Genomic DNA, 22,183 nt, shown 5'->3' with positions numbered 1-22,183 from the left:
CTCTCTCTCTCTCTCTCAAAAGTAAATACACATTAAGAAAAAATTTTTTAATTAAAAAAAAAAAAGAAAGAACATGGAACAACAACGAACCTTAGGAAACTACCTTGTTACAAACAATTAGTAATGTGGTGATTAATAAAACCAAGACAATGGAGCACATTCACACCTTTAAAAACTCAATAGGTTGCTTTTGGCTTTCAAATACACTGTATCATGCTTATAAGCCATTAGGCAGCAATGAGAAATGAAACTGTCTTCATTTTTAGAATTCTGTTTACATTCCTAGTTTCTAAATTTCATTGCAGGGTACTAAACTCAGTCAAGAAATAAAATGTTTGAGAACCCTCTTGCACTGTTGGTGGGAATGCAAACTGGTGCAGCCGCTCTGGAAAACAGTGTAGAGGTTCCTCAAAAAATTAAAAATAGACCTACCCTATGACCCAGCAATAGCACTGCTAGGAATTTACCCAAGGGATACAGGAGTGCTGATGCATAGGGGCACTTGTACCCCAATGTTTATAGCAGCATTTTCAACAATAGCCAAATTATGGAAAGAGCCTAAATGTCCATCAACTGATGAATGGATAAAGAAATTGTGGTTTATATACACAATGGAATACTACGTGGCAATAAGAATGAAATATGGCCTTTTGTAGCAACGCGGATGGAACTGGAGAGTGTTATGCTAAGTGAAATAAGTCAGGCAGAGAAAGACAGATACCATATGCTTTCACTCTTATGTGGATCCTGAGAAACTTAACAGAAGTCCATGGGGGAGGGGAAGAAAAAAGAAAAGAGGTTAGAGAGGGAGGGAGGGAGCCAAAGCATAAGAGACTCTTAAAAACTGAGAACAAACTGAGGGTTGATGGTGGGTAGGAGGGAGGGGAGAGTGGGTGATGGGTATTGAGGGCACCTTTTGGGATGAGCACTGGGTATTGTATGGAAACCAATTTGACAACAAATTTCATATTTAAAAAAAAAAGAAAGAAAATGTTTATGAAAATATTATAAAGCTACACTAATTAAAATAATACAGTAGTGGCACAGAAAATAGCAAATGAATCCATGAAATAAGAGTCCAGAAACATATCCATGCACATGAAAATTTAATAGCTATTAAAATGCCATTTCAAATCAGTGACTAAAGAAAGGACTATCCAACCCTACCTCATGCCAGAATAAAAATTCCAGAAGGATTAAAACCTTATTTATTTGTTTATTAAAGTTTATTTATTTAGAGAGAGACAGAGAAAGTGGGAGGGGTAGAAAGAAGGTGAGAAGGGAGAATCCCAAGCAGGCTCCACACTGTCAGCCCAGAGCCCAATATGGGACTTGAACTCAGTAACTGTGAGATCATGACCTGAGCAGAGACCAAGAGTCGGATGCTTAATAGACTGTGCCATTCAGGCACCCCAAAAAACTTTTTTTTTAAATATTTATTTATTTTTGAGAGTGTGAGAGAGAGAGAGCGCGTGCACGAGCAAGCATGCATGAGTAGGTGAGAGGCAGAGAGAGATGGAGACAGAGGGTCTGAAACAGGGTCTACACTGACAGCAGAGAGCGTGATGTGGGGCTCAAACTCACACGTGAGAGCTGAAGTCAGACACTTAACTGAATGAGCCACCCAGGCGCCCTTGGGAGGATTAAAAGTTTAAAAAATTATTTAAGAAGTATTAAAAGTTGGGGCTCCTGGGTGGCTCAGTCGGTTGAGCGTCCGACTTCAGGCCGGGTCACGATCTCGCGGTCTGTGAGTTCGAGCCCCGCGTCAGGCTCTGGGCTGATGGCTCAGAGCCTGGAGCCTGCTTCCGATTCTGTGTCTCCCTCTCTCTCTGCCCCTCCCCCGTTCATGCTCTGTCTCTCTCTGTCTCAAGAATAAATAAACGTTAAAAAAAAATTTTTTTTAAAAGAAACCGTAGAAAACATTCTTGTAGTTCTTGAGGTAAGATCTTCCTAAACAGGGATCAAAACTAGGTGGAGAAGAGAGGATTTTTAGGCTAGACATTACTCTGCATGATACTATAATGGTAGATACATGTCATCCTACATTTGTCCAAACTCTTAGAATGTACAACACCAAGTGTAAACCCGAATGTAAACTATGGACTCTAGGTGATAATGATGAGTCAATGTATGTTCATCAATTTTAACCAGTGTACCACTTTGTTGGTAGTATTGATAATAGGGAAGGTGTTCATACATAGGGATAGGAGGTATATGGGAAATCTCTGTACCTTCTGCTTAATTATGTTATAAACCCAAAATCGCTCTAAAATAAAGTCTATTCAAATTTTTTAAAAGGAGCAGAACTTCCAAAAAATAAAAGAATCAAAACTCAGAAGTCAGTAAAAATTGATGAATTTTATCACACAGACATTTAAAACTTTGACTTAAAAAATGCTTCAAAATGTGAAGTAAATCGTGTGTGTGAAAACAGACAGGAAAAAAAAGGATGGAAATATATGCATCATCTATTTGCTGGGAGATCTCTCTACAGAAGAGAGAAGGATTAGGAAGGGAGAGCACTGTCTTATATACAGAACATTCCTGGGGCACCTGGGTGGCTAAATCAGTTGAGCATCTGACTCATGATTTCAGCTCAGATCATGATCTCAGGGTTCATGAGATTAAGCCCTGCATAGGGCTCTGTGCTGACAGTGCAGAGCCTGCTTGGGATTCTCTCTCTCCCTCTCTCTCTGCTCCTCCCCCACTTGTTCTGTCTCTTTCAAAATAAAAATAAACACTAAAAAAAAAAAAAAAAGGAACATTCCTATTGTCTGAAGTTTTTACCATGACTACAATTACTTAGGAAATTTTTTTTTTTTTAATTTTTTTTTTTTCAACATTTATTTATTTTTTGGGACAGAGAGAGACAGAGCATGAACGGGGGAGGGGCAGAGAGAGAGGGAGACACAGAATCGGAAGCAGGTTCCAGGCTCTGAGCCATCAGCCCAGAGCCTGACGCGGGGCTCGAACTCACGGACCGCGAGATCGTGACCTGGCTGAAGTCGGACGCTTAACCGACTGCGCCACCCAGGCGCCCCTAGGAAATTTTTTGAGCAAGAATTTTTAAAAGAAATAAAGTGTGCAATACAATTTAATCCTTAGAATAGACATTTAAATTTAATGTCAAATCGAAAAAACTTTCAAATGATATAAATGAGAATGTCACTTTTTCCACACTGCATCTAATAATTATATGATGTTTAAAGAGGAATTAAACTCCTGATCAGTAGTTAGATGCTAACTAAAATTATTGCAGTGATTATTGCACAATATGTACAAATAGTGAATCATTTTGTCATATACCTAGAACTAATATAATGCTATACATGTCGATTGTAACTCAATAAAAAATCCTATCAATGGTAAATGTAATACCTTTGCTTCTTCAAGTTCTTTGTCAGCGGTATCCACCACAAAATTTTTTTCTTTTTCTAGTTGCTCTGCTAGTTGGTCAATTTTAATCAATTCTTTACAAAGATGCTCATTGTGGCTGGTTAAATCGTCTATTTGACTGCTTACCACCTCCTTACTATCCAAGAGTTTCCTAACATATTCTTCCAAGCCATGATTTGTCTGTTTGAGATCTTCAACCTGTTGTAATGAGAAAGAAAATAATCGTATTAAAATATTTCCTTTGCTTCCAAGGAGAACAACTAGGTGAATGGAATCAGGAAGGGAGGTTTGCTTCCCTGGAAAGAGACTTAGCTATATATATTTTTTTCATTTTCTGAATTTTGTAGCATGTAAATATAATACCTATCTGAAAAAATATATTAAATGAAAATTTAAAGGTTTATAGCTACATCTTACAAGATAATTTATAGTTAATAAAAAACTTAATTACTATTGATTTCTTAAACAAACTATTAGAAGACTGGCCAAATATTTATATCTGTATAAAAGAAACCACACTCTTGAAATTACTTAATTTTAATAACTCATATCAATTATATTTCTAATTACTGTTACCAAAATACGTTAACTCTTCAAAAGAGGTTCTTTTGAACATATTAATAACTTACTTGACTAAGCTAAATACCAAATCAGTCAAGTATTTGCTAACTAATGTGGAGGACCACAGCTTTCCTTCCCAGCCCACTATTAAACCAACGGATGAAGAAAATGGCCTTTTCTATCACGAAGGTATCCAAATGCCTTTAAAGGAAGAAATATATATTAGACCCATTGAACATGATTATATGTCAGGAACTATGTTAAACCCCATAGATACAAAAATAGGTTAGGTACCTGCCCTCACAGAATTTGTTTACTTGAAAAAACACAAAAAGAATATGTTAAGTGCTATAACAAATATCTATTAAGGATGGCACAAAGGTCCTTTTCCATTTCTCTCACTGTGTACTTAAACATTTACTGAGCACCTATTATATTCATGGCAACATGTTGGTACCTATAAAAAATGTAAAAAGACAGAAGGAAAAACAGACTCAGTCTTTGAGGAGCATCAAAAATTGCTAAATCCCTCATCCAATGGTATCCTTAGTTCTAACTTCCAACCTTGCCCATTTCAAATAACTATAGATATCACTCTTTTCAAACCATCAGAAGCAACAAAGTTTTCTTTAAAAATACAAACTTGGGGCGCCTGGGTGGCTCAGTCAGTTAAGTGTCTGACTTCAGCTCAGGTCATGATCTCACAGTCTGTGAGTTCGAGCATCGCGTCAGGCTCTGTGCTGACAGCTCAGAGCCTGGAGCCTGCTTCAGATTCTGTGTTTCCCTCTCTCTCTGTCCCTCCCTTGCTCATGCTCTGTCTCTGTCTCAAAAATAAATAAAAACATTAAAAAATTTTTAAAAAATAAAAATAAAAACACAAACTTTATCTATAATTTGTCACTATATAAATACCCTAAAGGTCATGAATTATATTTAGCTAAATATATTACCAAGACATTTATTATACTCAATAAATACATACCAAGAAGCACAATAAATTCAACTCTTCCTTTGGCATTTTGTAAGCCATGCTAACTTGAGAGATCTAGAGGTAAAGAATTTATATACTCCTGAAATCATTGTTGCACTATATGCTAACTAACTTGGATGTAAATTTAAAAATAAATAATTTTTAAAAATACAAGTAAAGAATTTAAATTATCAAATCCAGGAAACAAGAAAAATTTTGAAAAATTAAAAAAAAAAGAAAAACCAAAAACAGAAACCGTATATGCACTTATTTCCTTAGTTGAGTCTTTTATCACAACTGGCCTGAATTTCAGCAATACCTCCTACTTTCTTCTCTTTTGGCGTTCTACCATATACAGCTACAAATTCCTTGAAAGTGCAAATTGGAGTTAACTCCTGTAACCTTATGGTGCTTTATCACACTGAGAGTAAGATTTAAAAAATGTTGTGATGCCAACCCTACTGACCTCTCCAGTTTAACTTTCCACCAGCCCCTATGTATCTAAGTTCCAGGATGCTAGACTCATTTTAAAAACTTTACTAAGTTAAGGAAGATGTTATATATTATGTCCTACAACCCTCTTTATAAGAATTCCCAAAGAAAACTTGGCTCATGTCTCAATTTCAGGAAAACATGCTTCTCTTGGATACCTGGTTTGTTCTTATCCTCGGGACAGTGAATTATTTAACTAAAATTTCCTTTTTGCCCTTGTCTCAAGGAATTTTTAAAACAATCTGCAACCCATCTCTAGTAACTAGCACAGAACCTGTGTACAATGATCTCCTGTTTGGTATTCCTATCCCATGCTTTCCCTAAGTTTATTTTCCCCTGTTCTTATTACCTAAGCTATTTTCATTACTTGTATCATTTTTTAAACTATAGGATGTGGGGGGTGCCTGGGTGGCTCAGTTGGTTAAGCGTCTGACTCTTGATTTCAGCTTAGGTCATTATCACACAGTTTGTGGGTTCAGGCCCCTAGTCAGGCTTTGCACTATCAGTGAGGAGCCTGCTTGGGATTCTCTGTCTGCCCCTCCCCTCCCCTCTCTCTCTTAAAATAAAAAAAAATTAAAAAAATTAAAAAAAAACCATAGGATGTGGGATAAACAAACAGATAAACTTCAATTTATCTATTTATATATATTTTTGTCTTTGTTCATGGCTTCTACAGTGTCATATTTCTGAGCAATAAGAGCACACTAAAAATGTTTGCTAACCTTCCACTATACCAGGTTAAATGCCTCTCCTTCTGTGATCCATAAAGCCTCTTACACAGTTTAATCTTAGTATTTTATAATGTATATTATGTGTTTACCTCCCTGTCCCACTAAATTCTAAGCAACTTTAAAGTGATAGTCTCTATTCTAGGGAAGCCTGGGTGGCTCAGTCGGTTAAAGTGTCTGATTTTGGCTCAAGTCACGATCTCGTGGTTTATGGTTCGAGCCTTGAGTCAGGCTCTGTGCTGACAGCTCAGAGCCTGGAGCTTGCCTCAGCTTCTGTGTCTCCCTCTTTGCCCCTTCCCATCTCCTTAAATAAACATTAAAAAACAATTTTAAGTGATTGTCTCCAACTTCCGTATCAACACACCTCTCATTTATCATTATATATCTAGCATATAATGCTCAAATTATTTTTAAATAAAAACAAATACATTAAATAAATACTCATTCCTCTCACCTTTAACATCAAGCCCTACTTTCACTTAATTCTAAGACACAAGTACTTTAGAAGAGATAGTTTCAAGTAGGAGAAAGGATGTAGGCTTTGCAATTAGGCAGACAGGTTCAAATCCTGTTGCAGTTCTTTACCAGTTACTTAACCCTGGGCAATTTACCATATTTTCTTGATCCTAAGAGATACATCTGACTTCAGAAAAAATAAATGGAAGCCTCTTAACTTTCATCTGCTAAACAGAGAATACCTACAATTTGTAGGGTGTAGTCAGGTACAAAAGTTCAAGTAAAATTTCTGGTTGATAACAGGTAATCAAAAAGTAACTTAAAAAAAAAACTTTTGGGGGGCACCTGGGTGGCTCAGTCAGTTAAGTGTCCGACTTTAGCTCAGGTCATGGTCTCACAGCTCATGGGCTTGAGCCCTGCATCTGGCTCTGGGCTAATAGCTCAGAGCCTGGAGCCTGCTTCAGATTGTCTCTCTCTCTCTCTCTCTCTCTCTGCCCCTCCCCCACTCACGTTGTCTCTCTCTCTCTCTCTCTCTCAAAAGTAAATAAACATTAAAAAAATTTTTTTAACTATTTATTTTGAAATAAGTAAAGATTCACAGGAAGTTGTAAAGAGTACAGAGAGGTCTCCTATACCCTTGACCCACTTTCCCCAATAGTTACATCTTAAACAATTATAGCACAATATCACAGAGATTTGACATTGATATGATATGTGCATATTGTTTTCTATTCCATTTTATCCCATGTATAGACTGCTGTAGTCAGCATCTCAATAAGATACAGAATTATTCCATCACCACAAAGATTGCCCTACTGACACCCCTTTACAGTCACATCCACTACCCTGCCCATCCTTAACTCTTAGCAACCACTAATCTCTATAATTCTCTTTTCAGGAATGTTATATAAATAAAATCATGTGATAAAGATCATAGTATGTGATCTCTCGTCATTGGCTTTTTCACACAACACAATGTCGTTGAGATCTATCCAAGTTCTATGGACCAATAGTTCAATCTTTTTTGTTGCTGAGTAATATTTCATGGTATAGATTATCACAGTTTGCTTAGTCATTTACCTATTAAGGGAAATTGTAATTGTTTCCAGTCTTTGACAAACAATGCTGCTATGAACCGTCATATACAAGTTTTTGAGTGGACATAAGTTTTCATGTCTGTGGAATACCCAGAACTATCTGGTTTCTCCTCATCCTTGCCAGCATTGGGTATTGTCACTATTTTTAACTGTTCTTATAGGTGTGCATTGTTATTTTATCTTGGACTTAATTTGCATTTCCCTGATGTTTGGAAAGGTTGAACATTTTCATGTGCTCAACATATATCCTTCTGTGAAATACCTCTTCATGTCTTTTGCTCATTTTCTAATTGAATTGTTGCTTTTTACTGCTGAGTTTTAAGAATTCTTCATGTACCCTACATACGATTCTTCTCGCAGAAATATGGTTTGTAGGGGCACCTGGGTGGCTCAGTTGGTTAAGCGTCCGACTTCGGCTCAGGTCATGATCTCGCGGTTTGTGGGTTTGAGCCCTGCACCGGGCTCTGTGCTGACAGCTCAGAGCCTGAAGCCTGCTTCAGATTCTGCGTCTCTCTCTCTCTCTCTCTCTCTCTGCCCCTCCCCTACTTGTGCTCTGTCTCTCGCTCTCTCAAAAATAAACATTAAAAATTTTTTTTTTTAAAAGAAGTATGGGGGGCGCCTGGGTGGCGCAGTCGGTTAGGCGTCCGACTTCAGCCAGGTCACAATCTCGCGGTCCGTGAGTTCGAGCCCCGCGTCAGGCTCTGGGCTGATGGCTCAGAGCCTGGAGCCTGTTTCCGATTCTGTGTCTCCCTCTCTCTCTGCCCCTCCCCCGTTCATGCTCTGTCTCTCTCTGTCCCAAAAATAAATAAACGTTGAAAAAAAACATTTAAAAAAAAAATAAAAAGAAGTATGGGTTATCGTTTTTTTTCATCCTGTTAACAGGGTCTTTCACAAAGTAAAGTATTTAAATTTTGGTGAAGTCTGAGTATCAATTTTTCTTTTATGAATCATGCTTTTGGTGTCACACTAAGAACTCTTCACCAAGCCCAAAGCCCTGAAGGTTTTCTGTTACCCTATGAAAGTTTCATAGTTTTGTGTTTTATATTTAAATCTATGATCCATTTTGAATTAATTTTTATATAAGGTGTGAAGTTTAGGCTTAGGTTCATTTTCTTCCCTAAAAGATATCCAATTGTTCCAGCATCTTTTATTGAAAAGATTATCTTTCTTCCATTAAACTGCACTTGCACTTCTGTCAAAAACCTTTTGGCTGTATTTGCATAAGGCTATTTCTGGATTCACTATTCTGTATCATTGATCTGTGTCTATCCCCCCCACCATACAGTCTTAATTACTGTAGATATATACAAAGTTTTGAAACCAAAAGAGAATGACTCTTTCCACTTTATTATTCTTTTTCAAAGCTGTTTTTGCTGGGGTTTTGATGGGAATTGCATTAAACCCGTATATCAATTTGGAGAAAACTGACATTTTTATTATGTTTAGGCTTCCAATCCATTAACATGATCAGTCTCTGGATCCAAAGCAGGCTCTGTGGTGACAGCAGCAAGCCCGATGCGGGGCTCGAACTCACGAACCATGAGATCATGACCTAAGACAAAGTCAGACGTTCAACCAACAGAGTTACCCAGGTGCCCCTCATGTGCTTTCTTGCCATTTGTAGGTCTTTGGAAAAATGTCTATTCAAAAATGACTATTCAGGTCCTTTGCTCACTTTTGAATTTTTTTTTTTATTGTTGTAGAGTTCTTTGTATATTCTCAATTATTAATCCGTATCAAATGCATGATTTAGATATAACTTCTCCTATGCATTTTTTTTTAATTTTTTTTTTCAACGTTTATTTATTTTTGGGACAGAGAGAGACAGAGCATGAACGGGGGAGGGGCAGAGAGAGAGGGAGACACAGAATCGGAAACAAGCTCCAGGCTCTGAGCCATCAGCCCAGAGCCCGATGCGGGGCTCGAACTCACGGACCGCGAGATCGTGACCTGGGTGAAGTTGGACGCTTAACCGACTGCGCCACCCAGGCGCCCCTCCTATGCATTTTTTAATAGACTTTATTTTTTTCTTTAGAGCAGTTTTAGGTTTACAGAAAAATTGATCAGGAAGTACAGAGAGTTCCCATATACCCCTTCTCCCCACTCCACACACAGTTTCCCATCTTATTTAAATCTTGTATTTGTACAGTACATTTGTTACAATTAATGACAACATTGACACATTTAATTAAAGTCAGAGTTTATAGTAGGATTTACTGTTTGGGTTGTAGATTCTATGGGTTTTGACAAATGCATAATAACATGCACCTACCATTACTATATCATATACAACAGTTTCACTACTTGAAAAATACATGTCCTCCATTTACCCCTCCGACTCTCCTTTCCACCAAATCCCCGGCAACCAGTGATCTTTCTAATGTCTCTATGTTTTGTCTTTTTCAGGTCATATAGTTGGAATCATAAAAGTATGTAACCTTTTCAGTTGGCTTTCCTCACCTAGCAATTTGCTTTCAAGGTTCCTTCATGGCTTTTTGTGGCTTGATAGCTCATTTCTTTTTATCAACGACTAATATTCCATTGTACAGATATACCACAATTTGCTTATCTATTCACCTTTTGAAGAATATCTTGGTTGATTCCAAATTTCCACTTGGTTCTTCTTTATATCCTTTCTTTCTTAGATGAGATTTTCTATTTTTTACTTATTTCAAACATGCTCAGAATTCCTGTTGGAGCATTTATATGACAACTGATTTAATATCTGTGTGAGATAATTGTAGTATCTAATTCATCTTTGTGTTGGCATCTCTTGGTTGTCTTTTCTCACTGAGGTTGAGATATTCCTGATTCTTAAGATAAAAGGTAATTTTTTTTTAATATTTTTAAAATTTATTTATTTATTTTGAGAGAGAGAGAGAGCACAAGTGAGGTAGGGGCAAAGACAGAGGGGGAGAGAGAGAGAGAATTCCAAGCAGTTTCTGCACTGTCATCAAAGAGCCCCATACGAGGCTTGAACTCACAAACTGTGAGGTCATGATGTGAACCGAAATCAAGAGTCAGATGCTTACCCGACTGAGCCACCCAGGCACTCCAAGAAGTGATTTTTTTCATTGAGATTTGCTCTTGTGTTATGGTAGGCTTCCTGTCACACTTCCTGGTATTTTAGTTCTAGCTAAAAAGGTGGGACACTACCTTCTTACTGCTAGGTGTAGGTGAAGTCCAATTTCTCTACTAGGCCTCTCTTGACACCTGGAGAAGGCGCTCTCCTTGTTACTCTAGGCAGGGATGGGAGTTCAGGGTCCCCACCAGGCAGGCCCCTGCTGACACCACCACAGTGAGGAAGAACAGAGGCAACTTGTTACTGTTCCCATGTGTCCTCCACCACCACTGCAGGTGAGTAAACTGGTTAATGCTAAGAGGTGGCAAAAGTCCTGACTCTGCATTACGTCTCCTCTGACACCACCTTAGCAAAAAGGGGACACTTCTTACTCTGAGTGAGGGTGGATATCTAGGTGCCCCACATGGTCTTTGCTGACTTTATGGGGTTGGAGGATGTACTTACTGCCTGGTGGGCACTAAAGTCTTGGCTCCCCAGCCAGCATTCCTCTTTGATAGCACGCTGGTGCGATGGAGGGTTGGGGACTAGGGCATGAGGCATGGCCAGGACTCCTTGTTACAGCATGGCAAAAGTGGAAGTCTAGGCTCTTAACTCAGCCTTTGCTGGCAGGAGTGGGGCTACAGAGTGTTTTTCGTGGTATTTGAGTGGGCAGGTATTGTCTAAGAGTTGTCTGCATTAGAAACAAACCTATAAATACAAAGAACAAAATGGTGGGGGAGGGAATGGAAAAATGAGTGAAGGGGAGTGGGGGATATATAGGTTTCCAGTCATGGAATGAATAAGTCATGGGGATAGTCAATGGTATTGTAACAGCATCATATGGTAATAGATGGCAACTACTCTTGGGGTGAGGATAGCATAATATATAGAGCTGTCAAATCACTACACTGTACACCTGAAACTAATCTAACACTGGATGTCAACTGTACTTCAATACAAAAATTAAAAAATAAAAGAGAGAAAAAAAGCAACTTCACCAGGGAAAAACCCAGAAGATATCGCTTTAATCGAAAGATCCAAATAAAGATCATTAGTAATAGAACAAATTGAAATTGTGTGCTACTTGATGGGATGCAATGAAAAGAACCCACCACCATTTCTGTACTATTCCTGTCTGTATTCATGTTGTACCTTAAGCCAACATTTATTATGTCACAGTTTCCGGGGGTGAGGGATCTGGGAGTGGCTTAATTTGCTAATTCTGGTTTAAGGTCTCTCACAAGGTCAGAAGAGTCAGCCAGGGTGACAGTCACCATGGCAAGGTTTAACTGGGACTGGAGAATCCACTCCCAAGCTCACCCAACACAGTTTGCAGGCCTGTTTCTCACTGGTTACTGGCTAGATGATTCAGTACCTTGCCATGCTGGCCTGTTCACAGGGCTACTCACATCATGGATGTTTGCTTCCTTCAGAGCAAATGATCCAAGAGATCACTCTATAACTTAATCACTTCTGCTCTATGCTCTTGGTCACAAAGATCAATTATGGTACAATATGTGAAAAGACCGCATAAGAATGGGAGTAACATGAGGTGGGGCCAATTTGAAGGCTACCACACAGCCAAAGGTTCATTAACATAATCATGACAAACCCAAATCAATGGCCATTCTACAAAATAATTCACCTGTGTTAATTTTTTTTTTTTTTACATATATGTATTTTTGAGAGACAGAGCACAAATAGGGGAAGGGCAGAGAGAGAGACAGACAGACAGACAGACACAGAATCCAAAGCAGGCTCCAGGCTCCAAGCTGTCAGCACAGAGCCTGACACAGGGCTCGAACTCACAAACCACGAGATCATGACCTGAGCTGAAGTCAGACGCTCAACCGACTGAGCCACCCAGGCGTCCCTCACCTGTGTTCTTTAAAGTGTCATAGTCATGAACATCAAGGAAGAATGGGGAACTGTTCCAGAATGAAGGAGATAAATGGACATGATAATTAAGTGCAATGTGCAATGCTGGACTAGATCTTTTTCTAACTGAGGACATTATGGAACAATTGGCAAAAATTAAGCCAGAGGCTTAGCTGGCAGCGATGTATTGAAATTCATTTCCTGATTTTACTAGATTGTACTGTGATCTTGTAGGAAAGTGTTCTTATTTATAGGAAATACCCACTCATATTTTAGAGAGATCAGGACAGCAGGTCTGCAATTTACTCTCAAATGGTTTGAAGGACGATAGTCTTTGTTCTGTACTTGTGACTTACATAAGTTTGATATTACTTCCAAATTAAAAAAATACATAAATTATAAAAACCTAGGACAGAGGGGCACTGGTTGGCTCAGTTAGTCAAGCATCTGACTTCAGCTCAAGTCATGATCTCAAGGTCATGGAATCAAGCCCCACATCAGGCTCTGCAGGACAGTGTGGAGCCTGCTTGGGATATTCTCTCTCTCTCTCTCTCGCTCTCTCCCTCTCTCTCTGTCCCTGCCCGGCTCACACTCTCTCTCTCCCTCAAAATAACTAAATAAATTTGGGGGAAAAAAAATAATAAAACCTAGGACAAAGGAAAAAAAACCATATTGCGAGGCTGCTGCCTTCCTAGTTCTTTTGTCTGGAAGAATGGCTCTTCTGAGAGCTGTTTTTGTCTGCATCCATTGCTATTTCTAGATGCCAGTTTTTCCAGCACTCTGAGATATATGGAGCAAAAGAAAAACCCAGGAATTCACCAATGTGTCACTTAATGTGTGCTGAGGTCCCTAGCCAGTCTTCCTCCTCCTTCCCACCTTTCAGGATGTCCTTATATTTGTTTTATAACAAAACGCTCAGCATTTTTAGCTGTACTTGGTGGGAGAAATAGGGCAAAGTAAGTCTACTCCATTTTCCTAAAAGAGGAAGTTTGTTTTAATAGCCTTCATTAGTAGCCATACGGCACATCACGCACCAGGTGAACAGACAATACAGAGAACTGGGTTCAAATCTTAGCTAACTTGGAAACTCAAACAAATCCTACTTAGCTCTGTCACTCATTACTCAAATATCTTAATTCTCTAATCTCTTGGAACCTCAGCTTCCATGTCTTTAAAATGGAAATAACATCACTATTTCACAAGGTTGGAAATGATTAAGTAACATTATGTACTTAAAAATACTGGATACAACACTTGCCACATAGTTTGCACTCATTATATGTATCTGAATCTGCATGTATCAAAATGGTTAAGATAGAAATGGAATGATTTTAGACTCATAAGATGTCAATGAGCACTGAATTAGTATTTATTCTCCATCTTCTTGTTTTAAAATAGGCCTCCATCCCAAATTAATTCAGGGAAATACAGAAATTAAATATAACCTGTAATTTCAGTGCAGAGATGAATTTGTCTTGATTTCTCACTTCTTGCTCTAGCTGGAGAGTATTCTGGTATTTTTCAGCTTCAGAAAATGGAGCCCCTAGACCAAAATCATGTTCTCTGGTGGTAACCTAGTGGGAAAAAATGAGAATGATGCAGAGATTTTTTAGTTTAAAACAGTTTTGTGATTCCTTACAACAATTAATGATTTTGGAAATTAACAATATTTTTAGATACATTTTCAATTGTTTTTAACCTTGTCCCACCAGCTAAGAGGATTTTCATCAAGCTTTACTTTCTTAAAATTTCATGTTATAAACTTTTTGTGTTTTCCAAATATAAAACTACAATATTACACATGCTTTTCAAAAAAGACATACCCCAGGGGCGCCTGGGTGGTGCAGTCGGTTAAGCATCCGACTTCAGCCAGGTCGCGATCTCGCGGTCCGTGAGTTCGAGCCCCGCGTCAGGCTTTGGGCTGATGGCTCAGAGCCTGGAGCCTGTTTCCGATTCTGTGTCTCCCTCTCTCTCTGCCCCTCCCCCATTCATGCTCTGTCTCTCTCTGTCCCAAAAATAAATAAACGTTGGAAAAAAAAATTTTTTTTTAAATAAAAAAAAACAAAAAAGACATACCCCATCCTATCCATTTGGTAATCATTGTTCTAAGGAAATACAGGTCAGCAACAAATTATGTAGTCTACCTTTAGGCCTGTGTTGTCCAATATAACAGCTACTAGCTACATATTTGTTGCTGCTTTTGTATATTAACAAAAAGCTTTGCTACACATATCACAAAGGGCTAACTTCCCTAATACAGAAATGATTCTTATAAATAAAAACAGAAAATACTCTAAAAGTTGATGAAAATATGGATATTTCACAGAAATGGCTCTCAAATAGGTTAAAAGATACTCAATCTCACCATTTAGAAGGATACAAATTAAAACATGGAGATACCATTTTTTAATCTCATATTGGCAAAGATCAAAAAGTTGGATATATAATGTAACTTTTTTCTTAATGTTTGTTTATTTTTGAGAGAGAGACAGAGACAGGGCTGAGCGGGGGAAGGACAGAAAGAGAGGGAGACCGAGAATCTGAAGCAGACTCCAGGCTCTGAGCTGTCAGCATAGAGCCCAACGCAGGGCTCGAACCCATGAACCATGAGATCATGCCCTGAGCCAAAATCGATGTCCAACTGACTGAGCCACCCAGGCGCCCCTATAATTTAACATTCTTATACATCACTGGTGGTGGGTTAAATTGACACAATATTTCTCGAGAACAATTATGTAAAATCTAGCAACACTATAAATGCACGTAGCTTCTGCACAGATGATTCTACTTCTAGGAATTTTTCCTACATATATATTTGCCCAAGTGCAAAATAACGTGTTAAAGTATTTTTCACTTTAGTATACTGTACATACTACTCCACACTGTGTTTTTTTGTTTGTTTGTTTGTTTTTAAGAGAGAGATAACACGTATGCGCCAGCAAAGGAGAGGAGCAGGGGGAGAGAGAGGGAGGGAGGGAGGGAGAGAGGGAGAGGGAGAGAGAGAATCCCAAGCAGACTCCACACTCAGCTTGGAGCCTGACAAGGGGCTTGATCCCATGAACCTGGGATCATGACCTGACCCGAATCAAGAGTTGGAAGCTCAACCTACTAAGCCACCCATGTACCATCACAATGTGATTTTTCTACATGAGAATGTATCTCAGAAACTGTGTAATTTAGGAAAGTAATTTTTTCTTTCCCTGAACCAAAGCTAACATTATGTTAAGGAAGAAAGTATTTGCCACAAGCATCCTAGATCTCTCCCGGCCACACAGATGCTATTGTCCAAAATCTAGTGTTTGGGAAAATGCAGGATCAGGATCCCCCAGTCCCTGACCTTGTGTTATACCCTGTGCAATCCAGCACTTAGCAGTCTGACAGGCTTATTTTCCTTTTTTCCTTTCCCTAAACTAGACATAAATCTACTTTTCTGTTTTTCATTCCAACAGTTACTGCCTCACCTGGAATTTCAGCATTAGATCTCACAGAGTATTTCTTTTTCTTTTTCTTTTTTTTTTTTTTTTGGAGGGGAGAGGGGCAGAGGGGGGTAGAGAGAGAGAGAGAGAGACAGAGAGAGAGAATCTTAAGCAGGCTCCATGCCCACCATGGAGCCCGATATAGGGCTCAATCTCACAACTCCAAGACCATGATACCGCTGAAATCAAGAGTCGGATGCTTAACCAACTGAGCCACCAAGACATCCTTCACAGACTAATTCTAATTTATAAATCATTTAAGATTTTATAGGTTAAGCCAAAATCCCAAGTACCATTGCTTACATAGTTTCTGTTGAAAAATGTATTCCTAGTTATAAACATTTGACTTAGAATAACAGATTCAGACTATTCACTATAATTAACAGTACTTTTCAAATCTTCTGAACATCTAAATCATTTAGGAATTTTCTTATCCATGGTAGGCTTGAAATACTGCATTTCTAAAAATGCTGCTCAGTAATTCCTTATTTGGTTAGTACAGAGACTACACTTTGAATAGCAAGGATCTCTTCAAATGAAGTGGAAACCTGCCACGCATTCACAGTTCTTCATAATGTGGTTGCCTCCCACTTCTCCAAACTTATCTCCTAATTGATATCTCCAAGAATCCCTTTATGAAAAAAACTATTCTACATTCTTTACACATAGGTTCATATTATCATTATAGAAACATACTATCTTTTCTCCATTTAACGAAAGACACTTCTGAGGCACAGCTTGAATTCCATATTTTCTAGTAGGTGTTCTCAGTATTCTCCATCAGATAGTGATTACTTCTTTTTTTTTTTTTTTAATGTTTACTTATTTTTAAGAGAGAGACAGAACGTGAGTTGGGGAGGGGCAGAGAGAGAGAAAGGGAGACACAGAATCTGAAGCAGGCTGCAGGCTCCAAGCTGTCAGCACAGAACCCAAGGCAGGGCTCGAACCCATGAACCATGAGATCATGACCTGAGGCAAAGTCAGATGCTTAACCAACTAGCCACTCAGGCACCACAGTGATTATTTATTGAGACTTCTGTATGTATTGGTTATACAATAATCTGTGTAGCTATTTATTTTTCTGGATATGTCTTCCTCACACAATTATTAGAATCTTACAAACAAGCAGTGTCCTAAAGTTCTCTGTAGTCCTACCAACCTGCACAGAATTCTTAGCATAATAGGAAACTGCCAATAAAAATTTGTATAGGTTGATAAGGAAGCAGTGTACAAAAGCAGATAAAATTGAACTTTCTTCTCTTTGGTAAACTGAATAGTCAGGTAGGGATTCTATAAAATTACCTATCAGGTTAGACTAGAAATTAAAAGTAGCAAGAGGCCAAAAGTCTACCTGACAATTGTGGGCAATCATATTAGAGTTGCTACGTTCTCTGCACTATCTTTGGAGGCAGTGAAAAGGGAGAGAAATCAGTGTATCTGAAATGCCCATGCCTGGCCTGCCAGTTTCCCCACCTCAGACCACTGAATATCCTCCACACTCCCATAATCTCTATCTAAATGGAACTTGTGTTCCTGTACAGATCTTAAAGAATACAAGTGAAAGTACTTTGGAAGCAGCAAATTGTTACGATAAACACTCAAGCTAAAATCACAACCATTCTCAATGAGGAAGCATCACAGCATAGTGGTTAGGAGCTTGTTCTTTAGCATCAGACTGCTTATGTTCATTATGCTAGTTGTGCTGTTTCTTAGCTGCCTATGAGCAAGTTAGATCTCTGGCCATGGCTTCCCCATCTCTGAAACAGGAATGATAATAATACTTGCGTGATAGGGTGTGAAGACTAAATGAGTTCGATAAAGCATTTTAGAACACTGCCTGGCAAAAAGAAGTGCTATATATATTATCGGCCATCAAGTCCTACTAGTCTTTTCACTAAAACCTCTCTTAAATACATTTTTTTCTAACCCTACTGTCACCATTTCTATTTATATTTTAAGATTTTAACAACCACATTTATTCACTTACAAAACAAATTTATAAATAGCTAGAATAAGAACGAACCAACATTAGATTCTGGGGATAGGAAGATGGAAAACAAAAACCTACAATTTTTAGATGGATCTAGGGAAGTCCAGAAAAAATAAATCAGAAATTATAGTCAGTATTAACACCATATCAGTGGAATGTAATGTATGCCAAGGGAATATAGAGAAAAAGAGTACAAAAAACTATTTTTGACTTCAACTTCCCCCAAAAAGACTTAGAATATATTTTCCATGTTCCCCCAAAACTATGAGCAAAAGTTAGAAGACCACAGTTGTTGAAGGGTTGTTACAAAAGAGAAGAATTTGTTTCTTAATTCTCCTTGTATCAAGGACTCCCTTCAGAATTAAACAAAAGCCCTGAGTCCCCTCCTCAGGAAAATAAAAACGCATACAAAATTTTACAAGCAACTTCAGGGGGTTCAAGAACTCCCTAAAGCTTTTACACTCTAGCTTAAGAAGTCCTAAGGCATAAACACAGTGAAGATACCTAAAACATGGTTAATGTTAACTAATGAAGGAAGACCACTGACCCAATAAAAGTAAACCCAAAGAGGGGCACCTGGGTGGCTCAGTCAGTTGACCATCTGAGTTCAGCTCAGGTCACGATCTCATGGTTTGTGGGTTCAAGCCACATGTTGGGCTCTGTGCTGACATCTCAGAGCCTGGAGCCTGCTTCAGATTCTGTGTCTCCCTCTCTCTCTCTGCCTCTCCCCCTCTCAAGCTCTCTCTTTCAAAGAATAAACATTAAAAAAAAAAAAAAAGTAAACCCAAAGAAATGGTCTGTGCACTGTCATCGGAGACAAGAAAGAGAAAAGCAAGGTCAGGTGAAGATTTAGGTAAGAACAGATAGAAATGTGCAAAAGGTCCTGCCTGGAAGAATTTTCATTTTTCATGAAATAGGAGGTAAGATCATGTGCCAAAAAATATCATCAGTCTTGAGCAAAAGATCATGCATATACTACAAGCTCAACAAATCTACGCAATATTTTGGTAGAAAAATTAAAAATACTGGAGTACTTTATATGGGATTCTGAAATCTGTTTCCACAAAAGTTCAACTTGTTTTCTTTTTATAAAGTTGTCTCCAAAAGTTTACATTAACATTTTGAAGTAGGAAGGAATAGCCTCACTAACAGAAGGATGAAGAAAACCACAGTTTTATGAATAATTTTGAGATAGATTTTGATTATAAAAATGAATGAATAAATGTTTTGGGAATTCACTTCAAACAAAACAGTAAAGCCACAATGTTTAACCTTTCTTAGGAAAAAGAAATAATCTCTCTAGTCATTGCATCCAAACCCAAGCTGACTTTTCTTCTATCCAGACTATACTGTAAAGAAATAACTTGTCTTTTTATTTTTTTTTAATTTTTTTTTAACGTTTATTTATTTTTGAGACAGAGAGAGAGACACAGCATGAACGGGGGAGGGGCAGAGAGAGAGGGAGACACAGAATCGGAAGCAGGCTCCAGGCTCTGAGCCATCAGCCCAGAGCCTGACGCGGGACTCGAACTCGCGGACCGCGAGATCGTGACCTGAGCTGAAGTCGGTCGTTCAACCGACTGAGCCACCCAGGCACCCCATAACTTGTCTTTTTAAAGGAGCATAAAACAATGGCCTTAGAAGTATCATTTATCAAGACCTCTAAGAAACATAAGAAGTTAAAGAGTTGTTTTTAAGAGGCTTTTCTGAACTAAAAAATATTAATAACAGACTGATGTTAATCACATTCATTAAGACAAAACTACCTTACTAATCAGCTCACTTTAAAAGATTATCATGAGGGACATGTATAGGAAAAGTCCACAGCAGTGTTGCTCATAGTTACCAAAAACTATAAAAACCCTAATACTAGAGTAAATAAATTGTGGTATAGTCTTAAAATGGAGCACTGAACAACAAACTACAAGCAACATGGATAAATCTAAAAAACATAACATTGACTAAAGAAGCAAACTACAAAGGAATACTTACTACAATTCCATTTATATAAAATTCAAAAACAAGCCAAACTAGAATGTCTGTTCATACACAAAGATGGAGAAACCATAAGGAAACGCAAGAAAGAGATTATCATATAAGTTAGGATAGTGGCTACATCTGGGGAGAAAAGGGGACATGTGATGGAAAAGAGAATGGATAATACTTCTCTGATTGCCTCTGTATATGGAATACTCTAAAAGCAAATTACCCTAAAACTGATCTAAGCAACTGAAAAGAATACAGCAAAGGAGCCAACAGAATCTCTACATCTGATTATATGCTGGACAATAAGCAGTGATTTTTTTTTTCAGACAGTAAACAAAATAAGATATATTTTGGAAGCTGCCATTACATAATGCCAAAGTTTATTGTTTACAATAAATATTTCCTTAATATATGTTCCTAGTTATTTCTCACTAATTAAAATTGAATGGTTTAAGTTCATTGAGCAATTAAACTACAAACAACCAGTTTTATCCTGGAAGCAGATTTGAATAATGTGACACTTTCCACTTATGTTTATAACTAACCTATTTTCTTCTAGTTATAAACTATTTTTCTACTCATCTCCTTCCATGTTTAAAAAACAAAACAAACAAACAAAAAACAGTGTTCTTCAAATGCAGAAAACCAGAAGAGAAATTTTAAAACAACGAATATTTTGCGATATAAGGGTCTGGAGTGGAAGAAGGAAAACACTGGGACTCTGTCACTATGCAAATCTTTCTTAAAGCCATGATGCTTGACTTTATTTAAAGAAAAAAAAACATATTCCTATACGTATTTAGGTATCAGGTTCACAGATGCCACAGTTACTCAGCTTGTCTCAAATATTTTTTCAAACAAAACCCAATTCACTCTGACTTTCCTGCGTATAATTTCCAGTGAAATTATTGGAGATTTCCATGCAAATACCTACGTAATCTCGGCCCTTCACCTCCCAAAATCTATAAGGAGGCTTAAAAATGAGACACCGGGAGTCAGGAAGAGCAGGTTGAACTCCCGAATCTCTGACTTTCAAATTCCTCAGCTCCACTCCAAGCGTTTCTAAACAGAACAGTCCCCACAACTACCAAGTGGAGAGCTGTGGCAGGAAGCGAAGCGGTCACCATAGGAACTCGGCTCAACGCTAAGAGCCCAAGAAACGACAACAGGGGAAAAGTTGCTCCTAGAGGACTTCCTTGGACCGCGACTCTGCTCTCCACCGTCCCTCCCAGCGGGTCAAGCAGTGAATACCCACCTCGGAGATCACCCATAGCCCCTAATTCCCGTCACATCCGACCTGTTGCAGGGCCTTTCGGCCCAGGAGCTGCTTTATCCCGACCCGGCGCATCCCTGCTGCTCCCACCTGGAGCTCCGAGTCCCTCCCTGGGCTTCGCCGCCCAGCTTCCTCGCTGGAGCTCATGCTGACGACTGGCGGGCCTTTGCCTGCCCCAGAGATCCAGGTCCCTCCCCGTCTCCATCCTCCGCCCCTTTCCCCTCCCCTCCCACACCTAAATCGACGTGGCCCCGCCCCGGTTGGGGGCAGAGGAAGGCGGGACCCTGAGGGAAGGAGGCGGAGGCGGTTACCGACGGTCGGAGCCGCCGTCGGCCCCGCCCTCACGCTCTGTACCTGAGGGGGGCTCGTCCTCCACCTCCCCGGCGCCTTCGCTCGGCTTCCTTTCCGCGTGCCCCTATTTCCCGTGCGCACGCGTACCTGGCTCGACCCTCCCTCTCGCGGGGACTACAAGCCGTGCGTGCGCACCCACGCACGTAGCGACGCGTACGTCCACCTGTCCGCCTTTCAGGCCGCGTAGCAGAGGCCTCTTCCTGGTCCATCCGCGCCGCGCAGGCGTACGGCCACGCAGAGCCTAGTCGGACCACCCGAGCGTCCCGTCTCCTAGTAACCAGCCGCAGCCCCCTTTTCCACCACTTAATTCTTACTCTCTGCCTGCGGTGTCGCACCTGGATGGAACGCGCATGCGCAGGGCTGTGTATCCTCCAGCCTTCTTCCCTCAGCTGTAGGATACGTGCTGCTTTGCTGCTGCAGCTTTGTGCCATTTTTCTTAGGGATCTTACACCGTTCTGGACACACGTT

At 39.2% G+C, this 22,183-nt stretch overlaps 1 protein-coding gene across 5 annotated transcripts in view; it reads right to left on the bottom strand.

The window, feature by feature from the left end:
* TSGA10 (testis specific 10) overlaps positions 1-21,807 on the bottom strand; it is a 165,257-nt gene extending 143,450 nt beyond the window's left edge. For 2 of the 5 annotated variants that reach the window (XM_047852598.1, XM_047852599.1), the window contains exon 1: positions 3,379-3,502. Coding sequence is in view for 1 of the 5 variants with exons in the window: in XM_047852596.1 (XP_047708552.1) it covers positions 3,379-3,594; positions 14,085-14,213; positions 21,455-21,511 (402 nt within the window). In the remaining 4 variants the exon portion in view is untranslated. Of the gene's footprint in view, positions 1-3,378; positions 3,595-14,084; positions 14,214-21,388; positions 21,407-21,454; positions 21,563-21,718 lie in introns of those variants that run through there. The other 3 variants (XM_047852597.1, XM_047852596.1, XM_047852595.1) reach the window with 3 other exon arrangements.
* Between the last annotated feature and the right edge of the window lie 376 nt (positions 21,808-22,183).

This window comes from Prionailurus viverrinus, chromosome A3 (genome assembly GCF_022837055.1).
Source record: "Prionailurus viverrinus isolate Anna chromosome A3, UM_Priviv_1.0, whole genome shotgun sequence".
Classification (NCBI taxonomy): Eukaryota; Metazoa; Chordata; class Mammalia; order Carnivora; family Felidae; genus Prionailurus; species Prionailurus viverrinus.
This window is presented reverse-complemented; position numbering and strand designations above follow the sequence as displayed.